Below are 22,548 nucleotides of genomic sequence, written 5' to 3' on the forward strand. Positions count from 1 at the left end.
GATTTTTCGTACAATTGGTATCTTTTGTTTCGCCGAACAATGGGACAAAACAACGCGATGACTGAGTCAAATGCATTTACATGATTATGCAGACGCAAAAAGTTACACTCGTCTGTCCGTCTTAACCGCATAAGGTGAACAATTCCTCATTGTATCGATGCACTGGCGTATAATGAGACTCAGTCCACGCGATGGGAATGCAATATTATCACGATATTTAGTCCGACGAGAATCGTCTTTGACGGTGTGCCGCATAATAAAATTAAATATCGCGATTGGCGAAATTAACACTCGTGGCCATTTCGTTTATCTCGAAAGTAAAAAATGTATGCGAAAAAGGAAAATGAATGAAATGAAAGAAAACTTATGTGGAAATAGTAGTGAAAATTTTTCCTGTTCGTACAAATTTTCAAACAAATTAATTTCTTCATAGAAACATTATGTAAACGAACATCAATAATTTGAACTTGGAATTCGATAGGACTATTTTCGTGTTAAAAAGCGACGTCTGTTGACGTAATTCACGAATTGGTGTAGGGACTATCATTGAAAAAATATCTTGCACAAACAGATAACGGTACTATTGATCATACAAATAACAAAACCACAAATATCTCCTAATTGCCTAGTATCAGACACTCGCAAAATCGTCAACCGAGATAATCGAGCATCTATTTTTAAGGGGTCATTCTACGTAAAAATTTTTTGGTGTTATTCAAGAGTGCCCTAATAAATCCCAAAGAGATTTATTTCATTGTGTGGTGTATTTACTGTGAAAAAAAATTGTTAAAGATAAGAATAGTTTTTGGGCCGTTAAATTGAAATAACTCGTTAATCTGAATTGGTAGAAATACTATTTTTCTCAAAGCACACGTAAAGAGTATATTATTGTTGCATAATTTATAGTAAATTCTTATCAAATTACATACTTTTCTATATAATATGAAAATGCACTTTTCACGAGTCAAATTCTATTCCAGGAATTAATTTATATCGCTTGTCGACTTATAAGACTTTCTATCTCAACTGGTCGCTTTCGTGACACGATAATCTCCTCCTATAACATTAATTAAAGATAGAGACCGGTCGGAGACTCGTATCAAATACATGTCACACTTATTATATTCTACCCGGTAGGTAAAGCGCACTAATCTGATGCGTATCATTAGTAATATCGCGCTGCAACCTGATTGAAACTTGAATCACATTACTCATTTTAAGTAGAACCACTGAAGTTCATTGCGAAGCCTTGCACACTCGTGTGTACACATATTATCAGATACATATTATTTTAATAAATTTCTCTCTTTAATCAATGATTTATGTATACGGAAATATTTTCCTGCAATCGTTAAGCAATCGCGCTTGACTCTCTCATGGAGAAAAGCAGTACGTGGAAGAAATAAGCACGGCATAAAAAAATGTACAAAGACATCAAGTTTTAATAACGAAATAAAACGCAAAGGGGAATAAGGGTTGCTCAAGCCTCGCGATAAGCGTAATCAGGAGGGTACATGATACGCTACTGCGACTGTGCAGATATTATGCAACGGACGAGAGGCTCCCTCGCCTCCTCATTCTCTCCTACCTCTCCTACCTTCTTGGCGAAGCAACAAGTTGTCTTGCAGCGCATGACCAACGACGTTCCTTCCGCGAAAAACTTCGATATTTCCGACAACTCCGCCGCGGATTTATCTTATCGTCAACGATTGCAAGACCGTCGCCGCTGCAGAATTCGCAACACGTGTCTTTACTTAAGGTGAGCGAATACACGTAGATTCACGCTAATGCATACAACGGCGCAGATGCATTTCACGATACGATACGCGCGCACGCGAACCGCAATTTGCAATCCCATAAATTGTTCCGAATTCGCCCGTTCCTCGAATCACATTCTACTACATTCTACTTCTACCGGAGAACTTCCACCAGAGAAACTATTCGTTCTTGGCGAAAAAAAGTTTGCCGAGTTCGATCAAGATAACGACCTTTAAAAAACACAATGAAGTTTCTGTGCGCATTCCCGCATGGAAAGAACTTCGTAATTTTAAAAAAATTTTGCAAATCTGTATACATATTTATAACTACATGGTAATTTGGTAATACTTTTTAGAGCTTCACATAACAGATCCAAGAAAAATTTGTAGAAGAATGGCAGATGATATTGATAAAAATATTCATATGATCAAGTCTTCCCGACCGAATCATTTTACGTCGATGTAAAACATTGTTTCCGAGGCGAAAAGGTTATAATTTTGATGTGTATTTCTGTCTACGGTTCGTTACACAATTCACACAAATTCATTATGCAAAAATATAAAGCTATATTCTCTTCGTATTATCGTTTTACATAACAGTTGTTGGAAGTACTTTGTACTATTACACAGTCAAGTTTACATTACTCTGGCTTTTATAAAATTGCCCCCTTTGACTTTGCAACACACTACGATAGCTCAAGTATAACGACAACGCGTTTTGATGGACGATAAGTACAAAACGTTGCGTTGGTGTATTTATCGCGCAACATTTTAATAATGTATTCCGGAGATAAATTAGACTTTAACTATTACAATATGAGAATATCGAGAGTGTAATAGTTTTCAGTTAAGCTATCAAAGTTAGCCAATCGTGTAAAGTTCATGCGTTCAGCTATTTAATGTTTCTCTGAAACGCTAACAAACGGCTATTTAATCCACGACTAAATCATTTAATAATCACTTATATTTCGTAATATTATATTCGCATATGTTTGTACGTTGTTTCATTTTTGCCTGATATTTTATTTCACTTTTAATAAGCTATCGGTATGGATATTCAAAATAACTAATATTTTATAACAACAATTATTGCGCGAACGTATGAAATAATAATTCAAGTGAGAAAATAATAAATAATTCAGCTTAAGGCTGCCTATTAATACCTGACGCTATCTCGAGTCTCTGCTCTCAGCTCCTCCGTTCCTTGGTTCTTCATGGCACTCACACATAAACCTTCACTAACGAAGACCCGATTAAACCCGATTAAACACCACACAAATAATTGGAATACGTTAATCGTACGCGACAGAACAGCATGAAAAAAAGTACAATTGCAACGAGCTACGAGAATAAATCCCGAAGGACGAAGAGTTTTTACGAGTTATCAGTGTGTGCGAATTTATATCGTGCGGTCGGTAAACCTAATACGAAGTTAAACACCAGAGTGTTGATTTACCGCGTCGCGATGCAGCTCGAATCGGAGTCGAGCCGTTCCATAACCGCGAGGTTGATGCTCCAAGAGCTCGAATATATCATCGGCGTCTTCAGCTCGATATCGTGCGACACGATAAAGTCAAGTTAACGGTTAATGTAGACGCGATGGACCGTCCAAAGATATACAAATGAGACTCGATATCGCAATACCTTTTAAATCCCGCGGCATGTACCAATAAACCATCGATAAATGATCATCGACGCGTTTATGAATCGTCAGAATGGTTTAATTGTGCGCAATGGTAATCACTGAATAGGCCGTAGCGAGTGGTCGCGTCTCGAGTGATAACAAGGCACAAGGAGCCGTTCACGCCGCGCTGCCTGCCGACTCGAGAGTCACCGGGCGAATAGCGGGGCAAGGTGAACGCGGCCGTATACGCACGCTATACGCAAAAATAAACGAGCGCCTCTACGTCAACAATCAATCACTGCGACGAAATATTCAAACCGTGAAATATTTAACCGCGTAAAATAAATATACGCCGAATATTCCCGACCGTTTTAACATAATTTCGACCAGTGCTACGATCGCATGTTAAATCCAGCGAAAACTTTATTTTAACGTGGACGAGAATTTATTTCCGCAAATCAATATTATTCTGCTAATAAACCTACATGATACAAAGCTTTGATGAATCCGCTAATAAGTCGGAAATTATTTTAAACTCGCCAATTACAATATTAAAATTTTGCGCCTTCAATTAATCTTCAGAATACTCGCCAAGTATTATACGATGATTGTAAGATATATGTGCATTATTCATGAGAATGATTAATCGTAGATAAAGAGTTTGTAAAAAAGAAACCATTATGTAACGACATAACGAATCATTTGTGATGTAATCAAGACGAGAAAAACACAAACGGTAATAACAGGCAACCAAAAATTATTTTTTTAAATTCCTGTCTTCTCTTTACTCGACGTATGTATTTATGCATGTGTAACATACGAATACGAGATCCAATTATTCCGTGTTATAATTTTTCCGCACTTGTTCCCGCAAAGAGAAACAAACAGAATTGGACGTTCGCCCAAATTCCAAAATAGCTGTGCACAGAAATTAGGACATACACGTAAGATTCTCTTTCGGTTTTAACGATTCCTGCCGCTATTCCGCCCAGCGGCTCGTTTTACAGAATTACGCGGCGCGCACTAGACGGGAGCAAACAAACAGATAAACGAATCGTCGACTCGTTGACCCAGTTACCGCTCCTCTCGATAGATACTCATAGTTAGCCATAGTGGGAGTGACAATGAAGTCTCGCGTGACACCATTCACCGTGCGATGAAAATATCGTTAGATAAATATTCATCGTACACGCTCGTGGCCGGCCGTATTTGTAGCGTATTAAATAAATATATAGCATTAAGAATTGTTTATGGCGAAAGTTAAATTTAAGGCCGCACCCACAGAAAAAAATTTCCGGATCCAATGCTATTACACTGCAGTGTATCATAAAACAGGATCGATATAGCGCCAATCATATTTATTATAGAGAAAGGAATATTTAATCTTAAATGAAAAATTCTAAAATCTAGAATAAAATGATAGTAGGTATCGTCTTTTGTCGAATATCGTAATGCCAACTTCGTGCGTTGTAAGATGGAGAGAAAATTTATTCTAACCGCAAGAATATACAAACTTACATTTATATAAGTTACTCTTGTCTCAATATAGTAAGTCAATCTTTTTTAATTCGATAGAGGAGAATAAGAATTTATTTTGATATTGTCTTATTTTCATGCTAAATGAGGTTGTGAAAAATCTAAATGCGTCAAGAATATTTTTTGTGACAGAAGTTCTTTCCGAGGATGCGTAAGCAATTTACGGAATGCAAATTACATGGTACAATTTGAAAATAAAAACATATATATGTGTGTGAAATCTTATATCTGTATATATTAGACATTATTGTAATATGTCTTCACGTAGATCCAGTTTAAATATTTGTTGAAATATGTTTCTTATGTATTTATTTCTACTAACTGCAATTAATCATTAAAGTTGACCCGGTACAGAAATTTAATATAATAATTGTCATTTTACTCTCAATGACTGACGATGTAACGAAGCATTATGCAGCGTAAAATGATAGCGGCCTGTATAAAACCGTCGCGCGTTGTTTACCAAATTTATGTTCAGGAAGAGGAATTGTGTATTATAAAACTCCCCGCGTGTAACGATACGGGTATTCGTTTCACGAAGCGTAACGCTGTAATTAAATAACGCCACATTATTGAGTTTATGTAACCGGGCCGGGCAAAGCGGAACAGACCAATTAAATCTATTTGTAATATGCAAGTGATACCGCGCGCCGGTTATCGTGCCGGGCCCATCGCGTAAAAGAGCCGTTATCAGAGCTAATGGTTCACGTGAAATAAAGCGGAGGAAATGCACGCGGTGTTTAGCGTTGATAAAATGGCGATCAAAGTGAAACGGGTTTTTATCTGGAGGGACGCGTGTGTCAGAGAAATTTCGCTCGTTTTCCAAAGTGGACAATAAATTAGACACGACACGCGATCGAGAGAGACATTACGTTACACGATCGTCCAAGTATTCGCTAAAGAGAAATTGACTTCGATCCTCGTCGAGAAACTCATTTCGACGCGGGCGCTCTGTGCAGTCCAAGAGAGACACATTTCTCATTCCGAAAAATAATTACCGAAGACGCAGCGAGATTTACCGGCGCGCACGCGTTAAACTGTAAATAGATAACCAACGCGTGCGCGATCGTAAACTTATCTAGTATAATAAACCGACGGCGGCTACAGCGTGTATTAAAACTCGACGGTGCGTTATGAATTTTCCGCGTACGTATTCGACGCACGTAGCGAGAGAGGTGCCGCGAGAACGTCAAGTATTTAATATAACACTGGCGCAACAACACCTCGGCCGACCTCAAAACGCTCGCAGCCGGCTGTAAAATAGCCTTTCTTCACTTTCTCATGGTATCGTCTGACCTATGAAAACACCGGGATTGCGCGCAGACATAAATTTGCGAGCGATAAATACGCGCGTGCGTGTAATTAAGCGCGTAATTGATTTCGGCAAAGGATGCTTTTATGACTGAAATTCGCATTTCACGCTTTAAGGCCAGGCAATTCGATAATCTCTTCGGTCCGGTTTCACCAACGTTGTTTAACTTCGAGCTTAGCTTAATTCATCCCTTTCCAACTGTTACTTTAGAAAGAGACAAACATGAATTAAACTAAGATTAAAGTGAAGCGACGTTTGGTGAAACCTTGGGGCTAGTTTCACAAAGCTCGATTAACTGTTAACCAGAGTTCAGTCGACTCCCTATCCTTTTCTATCTTATTATCTAAGAAGAGACAGAGAATCAATTAACCTTTGGTTAACCGACGTTTGTGAAACTGGCCCTTGGCAGTAACGTGTGCTCTCGTACATTTTCATCTCGTGAACTTCACCCCGAGGTCCCGTGGAATTTGTCGAAAGTGCGCGGCTTGCGTGGAAAAAATCCACGTGTAAGTTTTAAATTGTCCTTTTGGAACGATGTTTGGGACAACTAGAACAATGTATAGCGACCGGAAAATCTTTAATTTTTGAAAAAGGGGGTGTTGGCGAAAAAAATGTTTTTTTTACCGGCAAACCGATTTGAATAAAATAATATCCTTTTGGAAAAGTTATATTAGAACAACCTGGAACAGCTTTAAAAATTATAATTTTCAAAATGTGGGGTGCTAGCTTCATACACTCGTGTAAGTTTCCACAGTTGACAAGGCGGCAATAACATCTTTTCGGAAGCAACGAATCTATCAACGAGAATCAATCGCGCCCGCGTCTCCTTGGGACTCCGCGTATGTATGCACGCTTCCTACGTGCGCTCAGCATACGAAAGATAAGCCGCGATTGTCGTCGTCTCGTCGGCGTTTCGCACGTGTTCCCACTGGGCGCGCGCGCACGCACGCACTCGCGCGTATTCAGTATTTATATGCGATGGTACTTTTGATGCGTGACATCATCCCGCACGACGAACCGTGGTGGCACGATCGAGCTCTCTGCGCTTGCAATTACCACACAGCGTCCCAAGGTCCGTCGTAAAAAACCGACCGCAGAAGATCCATAATTCTCGCGTGTGCACAAACAAATCCCGCGACACGGCATGTACAGGAATTTCTCTCCCTTCCGCCACGTCTACGTATACATATGTGGCAAGGCCAAATGGATGATAAATATATAAACAATTTGAATCATTCAGCCTCCGTGAATAGCCAGGAAAGTGTAATAAACGACATAGATGATGAGATTAATCGAGGATTTTGTTTTGTCATCTGTGAAACCGTAGCGCGCTGGAAGCCACGAGACGTGTTTTGCAGCTTCCTTCCGCGAAGGGTGGGGAGACAATGCGATAAGTCATCGAAAGTGCCACGCGTTCGTTCCGGCCGCGAGATCTTTGATCCATTATTATTGCAGAGACGACTAATGAGCGCCGCGCAATCACGGAGGGAAGTGAAACGAGGCTTGATAAGCGTAACCCGTTACAGCCGGTTTTACGATAATATTACATAGCTCTGCGGAGAACGGAGTTCGATAAACAATACGAATCGGCGCGATGAACGGGGCGCGCGATGATAATGCAGCGCGGCTGCGTAAAAGTGGCCGGCGCGTGAGTGCACCGATTTCGTTGTCGGCCGACGACGAGGCGATAAACCGGACGTATCCGGCTACATAGTTTTCGAGCTAAATAGATAATATATCCCGTGGCCTGATATAAATAACGTAACCGCCGTACAAGCGGTTCGTCAGAAGCGCAGCGGTGTTAATTTGTGCAATTCCTTCGTCCCACTCTGGGAAAAGAAAGACAGCAACCCATTTTGGGGCTCACAATTAGTAATCGAATTATTTGGATTGTTCGTAACACTCTACTTCGGGAAAAGTTTTGATCGGTTTTTGTGTAGTTAAGCAACTTAACAGTTAGTTAGTGCCTCTTGAGTGAAAGGTATCTTTGCGTTACTGAATATCGACAGAACTAATTGAGAGAATTGATTAATATTACTTAAAAATCTTGGATATGGATAAAATAGCTAATTGCGATTTTTAGTTACGCGGGATAAAATTCGTAAAAGATTAGAGTGTTACGAACAATCCAAATAATTTACTAATTGTGAGCCCCAAAATGGGTTGCTAGCTGTCTTTTTTTTCCCCAGAGCATTCCGTCCAAGTTGATTCGTCTCTGATATCATCTAATTAATATAAAATACCACACCAACTCGCGTACGTCTGTGTCTCTCGGACGAAAAATAAATCTTTTAAAGTAAAAGATAGAGTATGTCATAAAAAGTGCCTAAAGAAAATTAGATTTTTATCAAATTGTTGCTATTTTTTCATCGCTTATGCGGAGGCTCAAAAGAGATTTAAAAAAACAACATGATGATTCCAGTTAAATTGTTTTATCGATAATTTTCCTCACGATTGCTTCATAAAATAAAATGATGAAATATTGCTTCGATTACGTTCACTGTTTCTCGTGTAAATTTTACGTTTTACGGATTTTACATGCACACGATATTTTTGTCGTTCCTAAAACCATTCAACGAATCAGTTTCGCGAATCATTCTAGCCAGACGATTTTCGAATATCTTCGTTTTCTGACGTGGTGTAAAATTAACTCAATAAAATGGGAAGAGCATAACAACCCTGCTACGACGCTTGCGTCAAAAGCGTAAACACAAGACACATCAAAAAGCGCGTGGCGTAAGCAATCTTCGAAGATTGCAAAGATTACACTGAGGAAACTTCTCGCCGGTAAGTGCGCACGTGCAAGTGCGCACGGTATCACGTGCCACCGCTATTATTGCTCGATAAACAAACCGCGCGTATTTTCGAGAGAAAGATCACGCGCGCGTAGTATCGCGCTAAGTGAGACACGCGGCGAACAAAGGGGAAATTATAACGGTGGCGTAACAGCACGCGCCTTTGATTCGCATTTGGACACGGGCCCAGGTATTTCCGCCGACGCGTTTATTGCGTTTGCCGTTTGAGCAGCCGGGCTAAATTCCCCCTTTCGTCGAATCGTTGCTGCGCAGCTGTCCGCGGCATCTGTATCTCATTTATCATAAGAAAAAGTGCCATCGTTTCTCAAGTCAATACAGTATCGATTAAATTAGCACGCCTGGTCACTTTAATACTCGTAATTCTTGGCCGCGATCGACTTCGGTAATATCGCTTAATGAAACGTCAGTTTCTTTTTTACGCGAAGAGAGATAACAGAAAAATACTCGGGGACTCAATCGCTTTCCGTAAATGCGCATCCTCGAGAACAGCGACAGCTTCATTAGGCAGAGACATCGCGCCACTGACGCTATTTATAGAATGTCGCGAGTATGCAAATAGATCTACCAGCGGCGAGAAAAACGGTCCTTTGGTCCACAGTCGTAACGATTATCGAGCCGATTGAAAGCGATCCAATCTCCATAAATCATAATGACGCATTAATCCGCGCTACCCCGCTGTTTAATCAGATGCGATGGCACGATGAAACAATCCTCATCACGGTGAAAACGACTGATTCGGATTGCGATATCCCGCCTGTTCAATTTAACATCATTACTAACCGTGCACTCGCATCTTCGCTCGTGTGTCCGAAGAACGGACGAAAGGTCAACACGTGCGACACCGAATCAGTTCGTGCGATAATGCTAAACAGACGTACGCTTGTGTGCCGGCGCTTATGACCGCGGTGATGCACCGCGTATCAGTCTTCAATAATTAATTAACTTCCTATCGATTTATTCTGGCACGTCGCGGCGAAGGAAATCGCGATTAATCAACGGGTCTCGCTAAAACGTTGCTCCAATTCGCATCGACTTCGAGGGCAGGTCTCTTTCGATCGATTCGGGCGTGCCGAAAATAATCGTTGCCAAAACTCGTAGGCATCGGGTGTATCCCTTGCTGTTTAAAAGACATTTATGCAAGAGCACTTTCTGTTTATTATTTCAAGCGACCTCGGCGCGCCGCGTTTCTAGCCGGCGCTTGATAATCGCGCGCAATTTCAGACTGCACCGCGTGTGCATGCATAACGCACATACATAACGCATGATGCACGTATAATCGTCTTTAAAAGGCAACCCAGTATCTGGTGCGAGGCACGAATCACCAGACGCGCGAATGTGCGACGAATAAGCGGCGTAGTAGATCGACACGTGGCTCGGGCCGGTCGAGGTCGAGCTCGTACGCGGTGGCGCGTGTTGGTCATTCTGGACCTTCGGGCTGTACATGCCCATTTCAAGGTCCCTGCCAAAATAGGACGAAGGGTTCTCTCGCAGGCATCGCTGTGAAATCCGGCGCGCATCCGGGGCCCTGCGACACGTCCAACGTTGTATGACGCGTGACAGTCAGTTTGCTGACATTAACTATCGCTGTATCTGCAGCTGAGACGCAGAAGAATGGAAGAAAATCCATTCTTTCGACAGAAGCCCGAAGCGACGCGGATTGAATTGGAACTTACGACGGTTGGAGGGTCGGAAATTGCGTTCGAGCGTGGTAAAATAGAGAATATCTGTTCGCGCCTCTTCTGCGAAACGTCCGTTCGCGAAGGCGGATTGTTGTCACGTGTACGATCGCACGAAAATACTCGCGGGAACGAATGGAGAGCGAAACCGTAATTCGCGTTCCAGCTATCTTTTGATTACGATATCGGAATGCATGTCTTTTTAATAAAGAGAAGTTATTAAAGTTCCTTCATAAGGAACAGGTAAAAATAGACGGCAGTTTCTGAACTAATGAAATAAAAGATTAATTTCAATTATTCAGTTTTAAAAATCGGACTCACGGAGGACTCTTCTTTGTTTGTCCGTCATTATCATTGTACAAATATTTATAATCATACCGACACAATATAACCGTGGGTAAGAATAGATTTATCTGCAAGTTATCTGAGTGTAATATTGGTTCCCGAGACATCACGCGATTCCTAGGCGTGTTAAGTCGATAATCGAAAGTCTCAAAGTATTATTGTCGCTTTTTCGAGATGCTGATTGGCTGTCTCGCTTATGCGATACGACATGCTTCGTTCGTGTTATTTGCGGCTGTCAAACCATGCGAATTTTTAGAGAGAGCAAATGACGCTCGCTTGTGTTGTACTAGTACGCGTTAAAAAGCAGGAAAAACGGAAGATGTTTATTTCACGGGGAAATTCTTTTAAAAATCTACCAAATTGCTGTCTTCGTTTTAAAATTCCTGCTTTTAAGTTACTGAAATATATATAATATATATAATATATATATATTATATATATATATTTCAGTAACTTAAAAGCAGGAATTTTATATTTTATATATATATTTTATATATATATATATATCACTTCTTATACTAGTTTGGAATTTTCCCGTGTTAATTACCACTGGCGACAATAAGCCTCACTCAATTTGGTTGTTCATTTCAGTTATCGCGAAATTGTACAGCGAGTGAACGCACGCATGGCGCCATTTCTTTTCGAATGACCTACTTCGATCCCTTTCCTGCGATAGAAATTGGAGGACCCGGGAATACACAGATAGAGTGCAACGATGATAAATTAACACTTTGCAGACGCGCACATTGCGCCATACATCAGGCAGTGAAATATACGCTCTTTATTATTTATCGTCCTGCTAATCAAATTCGCCGTCGCTTCCGTTGATAATTTCCGATTTCAATACAACTGATTTCAATAAGCTATAAATAAGGGCTATAATTGGAAAATCCGCTCGGTTCGGCAAATTAACGATTAAATTATTCCAAAGAAAAAAAATTCTCTTTTGCATAATTAATATTAATGCGCTCTAATCTGTAGTATTAATTAACGATTCGTAATACAGACGCCAAGTCAATTAACTCTTCCCCTCTCCTCTTTTCCAAATCGTTTTAGTGGCGATTTTAAAAATAAAAAAAATAAAGGTTTGGAAGGGTACATGTACAAAGTTACGATGCTCCGCCTACAATCGCCGCGCACGGGGAAAAGCATCCTCTTACCTGACGTTCACGCGAGTCGCGAAGTTACCGCGAGACATATAGCGAAGTGGCGTGTGTACGTACACGCTTGCATACGACCGCATAGTCTCCCGTATACGATGCGTGATAACGGGGCGTTTGACCCCGGTATATCGCGAACTGAACTGTAATCTGTCGCTGGGATGACGTAGCCGCGCTATAATATTTTAGCGCGCTCGCTCGCCCGCGTTATTTAACGCCATCGCGGTGTAATGACAGGCGTGTGCAGTTGCATGTGGACGCGCGTGCAACGTCAGTCTTGCACCCGTCGCGGATGTGTGTGACAGAAGGAAAGAATACGAGGCCGAATAACGGATGGAGAAGAAACTCTTTAAGGGCCAGTTTCGCAAACATCGATTAACTGTTAACTAGGGTTCAGTCGACTCCCTATCTTATTATCCAAGAAGAAATAGAGAATTAATTAATGTTAGCAGTTAACATTCATGAACTCTAAGGCCCGGCTTTTCATGTTCTGGTTAAATGTTAACCACAGGTTAGTCGATTATCTGTCATTTCTTAGATAATAATATAGAAGAGAGTCGACTAACCTCTGGTTAACAGTTAACCAGAAAATGAAAAACCGGGTCTAAAAGTCAAACAGTAGATTATCACTGAAAACAGTGAATAGTCACTAATTTACAGTTACAATACCACCGCAATTTGCAAGTGTTTTCAGTGATAATCCGCTGATTGATCTTTAGAGAGGACCGAGTGTTCAACGATGATAATATAGGATAGCTGTAGTAACTTCGCGGAGATACCCCCGTTTCCGATTTCTCATTTTACGAATTATAAAAGCGCGAACGTTGGAGGGACATTTGTGTTCTTGTATTATGATTTCCTGAGATTTTATAATGAAATCGCGTCATACTTTTTATGAGATAAACGATTTCTTCGTCAAAACTTATCTAAAATTTAGAATTTGTAACAAAATTTCTCTTCTCAATTTACATCTTCTTAATGAATAATTTTAACGTTAATAATTAATGTCTGTTACAAATAATGTTGCTTCTATATTCGTTTGTTTCGAAGTCGTAACCGTTTAACAGGCGCACGTTGCATCTTTCGTACGTGAATGTTTTTACTTGTACTGGCACGTTAGAAAATGACGGCATATATATTAATAAAAATTAATCAAGAAACCATAAAGAGAATAACGTACCACGAGCATACAACAGTCAGAACACTAACCGGAAAAATCGCATGTAGGTAAAACCGCATTATTCAAGAAAAATCCATTTAAAGTTTTTATTTTTTTTAACTACAACCCCATTAACTGATAATGAAGTTGCGGTTGTTTCCAAGTATTCTGTAAGATAAAAACTTTAGATGCAGTTTTCTTAAAGCAGTGGTTTTGCCCGAGGCAACGGTTAGCTCTAAATATTCCGCGAAATGAGGCGAAGCTTTAAATTAATTTTCTTTAAAAACGAATCTTTGCTCTTATTAGCAGTAGTCGCTAAAAAAGAAAGAAAATCGCATGTCGTCGTATAAACGGCCAAGTGCACGTTTCAAACAAACACTTAGCCGCTTGACATAGATTAACAGCCGCAGATGATTAATTGTGATTATGGCAGAATTAATCGGATAATTGCGCGATTCTTTTCGGTTTTTCACCCGAAAGATTGACTAACTTATTCCCACAATGAACGCTTTCACTCACACGATTCTCGTAGCTCATTCGCCTTCGCCTTATCAGGCGTAGTCGTCAATAAATCGTCGAATCCCCTCGCGTGATAAGAGCGCAATGAACGAGCCACCGGCATGCGAGTGTACTCTTTTTTTTTTCCTTCGCTCTCTCCGTCTTTATTGCTTCTCTCCGCCACCGATTCGTCCCCAGCCGTCTACGTCGTTCTATTTGTGTCGGTGATAACATGAAGTTGCAAAGATTTGGGACTTTCGATAAACACATTTGGACACGCTTATTCCGATTATTTCCTCGCGTATAATATAACGTAATATACTTTTCTTAAACATAAGAAACGAATTTTAGAAAAAAAAAACTTTTAGACTACATTTTTTCCATTTTAATGAGTGTGCTTCTTTCATGTCGGCTGTAATTTAATAAAACCGAACAAAAGACTGAATACAATAATAAACCCGAAGACCGTTTCTACCAATTACGTGAGGATTTTAAGTCACGAAGAATTACGAAATACAAATAAAAGTCTGAATAAAAATCTTTACGTAATCTTTACGGACTTGAGGTCTGCGTTCGTTGCTTAAAATGAAGTGAAAAATATACTCGACAGGCTGAGAACTTCGCACAAAAACTTCCTTTCGCAATCCTGTATAATTTAATCGGGCTGTCAGTGTAATGAACGATCAAGTTTGCGAATGATAAATTATACCAATAAATCTAGATAAATTACTGTCATAAATTCAGATTGGGAATGAAATTTAGGATACAAATTTTTAAGGTATTGATTCCAGCATGTCATATAGAAATCTGATTGTGAGACCGGTTACATCGTGCATGTGAATTTATGTACATACACATACGTACGCGGCATAGGGTGGGCCCTGGCGCGCCGTTCCTTATCATTCGCAGCAAAAACAAGCAAAACAATGATAACGAATTGTGCACGCGCGCCGGTTGCCGGAGGAAGGTCGGCAGCGCTGGAGAAGAGGCGGCGCGCCGCTTTTAACGATGATTTGTGAAAAACAAAGGGAAAAATGCCTGGCTGATAACCGCTCGGAGATAAGCGGCGTTAATGAATATTAAAAAGCTCGTCTGAATGCGAAACATCGCGTGCCCGCGCCGTAACAAAGCGGATGACAGTTTTATGAAGATGATTTTACGACGATCGTGTCAATGATCAACTGTCTGACAGATACGCGGAGCTCCAGAAATGTTATACGGTAAATGATGTATCAGAAAGTTCATCGCAATATATTGCGAATAATCCAATAATTTAATAAAGCACTATCTATAAATGCCTTTTAGTGCCTATGGGAATGCATTCCTCGTGGAATATAATGTCGTTAATCACACACCAATCTTTACGCGAATAGATCTCAACTCGTGGTAGCGTTCGTGCTCGTCCGTGACTGCTTTTTAATAGACCCGTTTCCGCGGCAACATGTGAAAGGGGCAACACGTGGCAACGCGTAGTGCTCCAACGAAATTATTTAGAGACCCGCGCCGGCCAGACACCGCCCGCGAACGATTCCCCAATGGTTTCTGGTATCGGCGGAAATCACAATGGATCCCACACACACCACCACCGCCGCGGCCACGTGCTGTGAACGTGATCTCGCTCCTTTCGCGATTGCATCACTGATTGCACAGACTACCGTAGTCCCATCTACACCGGAGGTGTTATAAATATCACGGAACAATTATCAGCGACGCTAAATCAACGTAATTATCCCTCTCTCCCTCGCCCGCGCTTGAAATTGTTCACGTAAGAACGACGTCGCAAACACGAAGAGAAGAAAAAAGAACGATTCGAGTGAGATTGAAATATATAGCACGTTGCTAACGCGGGGATTACAGGCTTGAAGACTAAAGCCCGTTCTAGATGAAATCCATAATACCAAGATACGATCCTATGAATAATATTATTTTCCCTCCACACTATTTTGTATCCTACGGAGTGCACTGAGAAAAATCTTCATCGCATAAACCAATTAAATAGTGTTTTTCGATGGTTAATTTTTCCAATTACGTTTTCCGATTAAATTATGGATACATCCGATGAAATTTGATTGAAAAACCGATCAGATTTTTCATCGGATATACAATTTAAACCGACATATATAACCGTTCGTTATTATGTAATTGGATTATTCGATTATATTTAATCGATTGTTTTTCTCAGCGTAGAGAATTTACAGACCGCGTCTTACATTGGATGCTGTATAAACTGACTGCAATTCTTCGTAATCTATCGAAAAATTCTGTGATTCGTTTTCAACATCTTACAAAATGCATCTGGTCGATCTACCCAGGAATTAGGAGCAACATTTTAATTATAATTTTGAAGATGTTACAATGCTATTCTGAAAAAAATATCCGATGAAAAATGTGATCGGTTTTTCAATCAAATTTCACCGGTAACTGCATTTCACCGAATGTATCCATAATGTAATCGGAAAAATTAACCATCGGACACACTGTTTAACTGGTTTATCCGATGAAAATTTTTCTCAGTGTATATTTCTAATTATAGCGCAACGCTGATGCAATAATCTCTTTAACCTAACCGACACACCAACCGAGATAACAAACACTCTTGATAGAAATAATACGCGATGGACTAGAATATTAAATGCGGACGCCAACGCGCGCTCCGGAAACGATAGGATGAAAGTAGAATAGCGGCGTTTCATTACGTCCCGGGACAATGACCCACGGCAGCAGCAGCAGATTATCAACTTAATGAGCGATAAGTAATATAAGCGCAAAGATAACAGGTGCCGGCGGTAAAAATATCGGGCGACGAGAAGAGCCTTCGGCGAAGGGGGTGGAGACGCATACGAGAGGAGACGCATTTTAACGGTAGAATAAAAAGTGAAGAAACTTATTAATCTTTACAACCGTTATAAATTAAGCTGATATATTATATACTACAGTCGTAATTTAAATCGCCGCAACGAAGGCTTTGTCATTTACGTGAGTTCGCACTTGAAAAATCCGCACAATGTTTCGCGCTCATTATTTACGCGCGACGCAAACGAATGCGAGAACAGACGGGAAAAAATCTGTGTCAAAAAACAAGGATCTCGAGAAGCTTACGTGTGCGTTTCGCCTCGATTAATAACCGCAAATGAACGCTCGCCAATCGAGTGAGAGTTTGTGCTCGTTACAAATTTAGCACGCAAATGCGTAATGTTGTACGAATGTTGAATTAACACCGAAGTATTTCAACCGCGCACGTTTCACCCATTTTTGAGACGCCGAGCGGAAAACATTCCAGTATTAAGGCCTGTGTCCACGATGCTAGAACTTGGTCCAAGCTCTAGTTCCGAGAAATGTGTGGCTTTTATGGAACAGCTGTAAGTTGATTGGCTACACATTTCTCGAAACTGGAACTTGGACCAAGCATCGTATATAGACACAGGTCTTTATATCCGCGACTGTTGCGACGTTAAAAATGGCAATTGTCACGCACTTAGCGCGCCGTGCTTAAAGGCCGAATCAGATTAGTAATAGCCGACTCGGATTGGATTGAGATTGACGATTGACAATTCGTCCTCTAGCCAATGAGAGTCGATTAAATGGCTGGCTGCTACGCTCTCATTGGCTAGAAGACAATCACCAATCCCAATCCGATCGACGTCGACAATTGCTAATTTAATTCGGCCTTAAGGCACACGCTAATAGATGCGAAAGTAAATCATTTTCCACGGATTGTGTTCGGGCACTTCGCGACCTCGCGTTAATCCGTTATCGCCGACTTTCTTTGTATCGAGAAGATTAAACTGCGGTTTAACGGTCTCAACGAGTGAGACGACTTGTCCTTGACTTGTCTCACGAAACCGGCTATTAAAAGTTTCCGCGTCTGCTCTCCCCAGCGGCGTTTCTTTCACTCGCGCTTCCCCCACCTCGGCTCGCTCCCTCGCGCGCACGACGTGCGTGCTAGATTAAGCGTACATACTTCGGCGCCAAGAGACACGTGGTGCTTCTGGCACTTTGGCGCCGCTTGGGAGACTTTGAAAGGAAAAGGAAAGCCGCCCGTCTGTCTGTCGTCTGATTCACCAATCGAACAGCTCGTTCGGATTTTACATACAGTATCGTAACAATCGTATTTCTTTTTCAACTGCAGATTGCTTCGTAAACTGTTACGATTTCTCGATTATCAAAAATAATAATTGTCCAGATTATAAGTGCACTAAAAAAAATTTTTTCGCTGCCGTAGCTAATCATGGTTTGCTAAAAATATTTTGCTGCCATAACTATACATTTCTGCAATAGGCACAGCAGCAAAATATTTAGCTGTCACAACCAAATATTAGCTGTTCGTATTTTACAATTGAAATTTAGTTGCCACGTGCAATTTTTTAGCTACGGCGGCTATATTTTTCTTTCCGTGCACTGAGAAAAATATCCGATTAAATATAATCGGATAATCCGATTACATAATAACAAACGGATATATCCAATTAAATTGTATATCCGATGAAAAATGTGATCCATTTTTTAATCAAATTTCATCAGTAACTGCATTTCGTCGGATAAATTTCATCGGATGTATTCATAATTTAATCGGAAAAATTAACCATCGGAAACACTATTTAATCGGTTTATCCGATGAAAATTGTTCTCAGTGTGTGAATGAAAACGAGGAATATTTCTCGAGCTAAGCTTTGCGGGTGCTAATCAATAATAAATTCTAATTTACCGTTACAGTTTTCTTCACGAGGAGAAACGCGTGAGAGCGGCGAGGGAGGAGGATCGAAGTTTATCGTCTCCATGTGGCCGCGCGGCGGACTCGCCGCGTCGTCGCGTTACGTTATCGCCGGTGACGACTGTGATCGTGTTTATCTTACTTTACAGAACCGCTCTCGCCTTATACGTGATTCACCGCGAACGCCGCGCGTATTACGAATACTCGCACTTACGGCCGCGGAGAGGCACAGCCTCGTAAAGTCTACTGCATTATAAATAAACGCGCGCGAGGCGAGAGGACGATTTTCTCTCGAAATGAAACTGAATGGCGGTGTACGTGTAATGCCGGAAGTGGAATATTTTTGAAATTTTTCGTAAAGTTCGACAATATCTTTTCTTTTCGTAAAAGACGAGATGTAGAAGGAACGATGCCGTGAGATGCATAAAAAATGGCTCTTTCGCTCTGCACGTTTGTCACGCGAAAAGGATATAAAAGTCACTGAAAACAAGGTATCTCTCGCATGCGAAATCTTTAAAAAGAAACGAATTTTTTAGATTTAAACAGGTTCGAAACATGCATAAGTTAACATAACAGCTTTCAATTGAAGTACATTTCGAAATGTTTACTAAATTCAGTGGTGCAGGTCAACATCCGCCCTCGCACTATTTATGCAAAATTTGAGAATTACGACATTATGTATTTAACGAATAATAATTATAATGCAATAATATTTTATCAAAATATCGTATGGAAAAGATAAGAGGAAGACATTCGCATGAGCAAGTCTCGTTTAGTAAATTCATAAAACAGATAAAAAATTATATAAGTAGAATTAAACACTATTTTGTGCAATGTATTAAAATTCGCGTTGATTGTAAATTTGTTTAATCGTAACGTCAATGTAATTTTATTTTAATTCTTAAGAAAATGTATAGCAATAGAACTGCTGAGATGTTTTCCGAAAGCTTGAACTTTACATTTTGAGTTTTGTTATGTATCTGTATACCATGAAATAAATAAAGGGATTATCTTCAATCGCATTTTCTCTCACTTTGCAACCTGATTACTTACTCCTAACTTCATTTGTACATTTTTAAATGTCTTAAGCAATCGCTAAAGCTAACATTAGACTTCAAAAAAAGCTATTCGACAAAAGATTTAACAAAGACGAGTTTAAAATTGTCAAGGGAGATATCTTATTATCAAATATGTCTATTTATATTCTAGTTAATTAACACTATGCGTAATCACTGCTGATATGCAACGTGATTTGATAGCCGTTGATATCGAGCCTCAAGTGACTTGATGATAGTTGGAAGTCGCACACGCGAGGCAGTCTAAGATCGAGATCTTTAGGTGATGGCGATGTGGCGCCGAAAGTTGACGGGACTTGGCCAAAATGGCTAATGCGACTCGTTGCGCAGCCAGTCAAGTTAATTATCAAGTATCAACTGCGAGAGAAACTCTACGAGATATTTCTTCGATGCGGTATGACAAATCTGTCATTAAATTTACTGAAATCGCGATACTTAGATGTGCAAATACCATTCTTAAAACGTATGATTTTTTAAGCCATCTCGATAAAAACTGCTAATTATACTGCAAAATAAGTTTGATTTCAAATATTGTGATAATAAAGGAATAATTTTAATTATATAAAATGTTTGTATCGAACTGTCTAATAAATTTATTTAATTATCTTTGAAGAGGCAGTTTGGAAACAAGATACTGTTTAATTTTTACTTCAATTTTTATATCACTAGAAATTACAAAACGCGCGCTTCGCTCGCAGTTTGTAGTTGAATATTGTATATTTTTAAGAATTTGTGTATACATGCAAAGAAGTAATTGTATGCGCAACGTCAATTTAAAATAAAAAGTAATTTATCACTCACTGATAGGATTCAGGATTCGCAACAGCAGAGTTGTATATCGTTAACTATATATGTTAAACTGTAAAAATAAATATATATATATGATTATTATAGAGTAATTATGTAAAATCGAAATTATTGTATTAAATATACTTTATATTTTTTAAAATAGGTATTTATTACAATAATTGTATAGAATATAATAGAATATAATATCACAAAATTTTATGCGTATAGTTTTGTCTCTAACACTTATTCGAATCGTCGTTCGAATCATTTGAATAAATCAAATAAAAACACAGAACAGATACTTTATTTTGCACAAGTAGCAAATAACAGCAAAATGTAAGACACTTACCTCACCAATTTTCCGCCGTTGCCCGATGCCCCCCTGAGCCTCCTCCTCCTCTCAGATGTCCTTGTTGCACTTACACAACACTCGCAAAAATCATCGATCGCGCAAAACTTCCGGCACTCCCGTACGCGATGTGAAATACCGCGAAACACACGAAATATTATTAACTTTTGCGTTTCCAAGACTTTCTGTCATACAAATTACTCAAACTAACAACTTGCATTTTTGATTCGGAAGAATAGGATAATGGATAAATCACTATCGAATTGGCGATATAAAACGCAACGCGAGCATCGGAAGCATAATCTGCGGCAAAGAAATAATGTAACGACGTGCAATAAGCGACTTTCTTTACTTCCCGGCCGTTCGAGTTGCGAAGAACGACAGAGCGAAGTCGTACAAATTTCTCTTTTTTCCCGAAAATGGAACAGATTACACGAAATCGACAGATAATTAAAAACGCGGTGCGTAAACGAGATGTTTACGCGACAAAGTACCACAGTTTACCTTCATATTTTAGATGAGTTAGTCTCGTGAAATATCTATGTGTACGGAAAGTATAGAAACGTTACTTGTTACTAATAAAGGTGTGCAAATCAATAGCGTTTTATCCCTGCATTCATCGCAATCGAGTCTTGGAAACCGATAACGCAAAAGTAATACCACGCGCGGAGCGATTCGCGCCACTGCTTGCCGGCTCGACGTTCGGCGAGCGAGTGATAGCGCAAGCGACCTTCAGGTACCGATGGCACGCAAAAACATCGTACGTCACCGCGCCGAGAGAAAAACAACAAAGAAACGTTGAGAATTCGTTGGCCCGCCTACGAAAATTCTGTACTGAATATTTACATTACTTTGTGCCGTAACTGTTACTACGTTTTGCGTACCATTCTGCGGACTTATTCGTATTGAGTAAATTAACGACTAATTCCCGTCAACCGAGAAAATGTTTCGAAACAAAAATCGTTGTTGATTTTACCTCAATAGTTGGTGTATGCAAATGTATATTTCTAAATCGCAAATCTTCATTTACTATGAATCTAAAAGAGAAGTGAAGCACACCGCGCTTCGAGAAAACTAATCGGCATCGCGGAAAAGAGGCCTCAACTGTTCGATATTAATGACATTCGCGCTGTTAACATTTCTTTTATAGAAAGGGAATAGTAAATTCTGTCATTATTATTAATTTATTGTTATCTACTCGCGTCAGAAATTGATCAAGACAATAATGAAATACACGAGTAAGAAACCGGTTTGATAAATATCATACAAAAGCATCTATCAGATAGCAGTTAAAATTGAAACAAGTGTGGTTGAACATAGGACTCTCCATGCCTCCTGAAGTCAGTAAAATGTAATAAAAATTCGGTCAATTAGCGTACGCGCTTATATGGAGACGTCCGAAAGGATGTCACGGGTAATCGATCGGTCCCCTGTAGACGCGTTCACCGTGCGAGAGGCACTTGCCCTTTGATTTGCAAGTCTCTCGCAATGTGCCCCTCCGGCACATAAATCCCCGCCGTTGCAAACGCCACGACCGCAAAGGGTTAATTGCTATATGTAAATCACACAGAACCACGCCACGTGTTCACGGTATACATAACACAGACACGCACGCACACACACAGACACACACACACATATACACGCGTCGCCCGATCGCAGCTTCGATCTCGTAACCCGCATCGGTTACATTATTTATCTATCGAGCGGTTACGCGAGGCGATTCGAGCGTATTTATTA

At 40.0% G+C, this 22,548-nt stretch overlaps 2 protein-coding genes across 2 annotated transcripts in view; one reads left to right on the forward strand and one right to left on the reverse strand.

The window, feature by feature from the left end:
- The window catches only part of LOC105568156 (sestrin homolog), a 193,659-nt gene that overhangs the window by 101,963 nt on the left and 69,148 nt on the right, over positions 1-22,548 (reverse strand). The window lies entirely within an intron of this gene.
- LOC105568155 lies at positions 1,392-19,733 on the forward strand. The gene is made up of 2 exons (XM_012023584.1): positions 1,392-1,759; positions 18,597-19,733. Exons 1-2 carry the CDS (start codon positions 1,515-1,517, stop codon positions 18,832-18,834), a joined length of 483 nt encoding a protein of 160 aa, XP_011878974.1. The 5' UTR covers positions 1,392-1,514; the 3' UTR covers positions 18,835-19,733.

Source organism: Vollenhovia emeryi, unplaced genomic scaffold (genome assembly GCF_000949405.1).
Source record: "Vollenhovia emeryi isolate VEMERY1.0 unplaced genomic scaffold, V.emery_V1.0 DF939131.1, whole genome shotgun sequence".
Lineage (NCBI taxonomy): Eukaryota > Metazoa > Arthropoda > Insecta > Hymenoptera > Formicidae > Vollenhovia > Vollenhovia emeryi.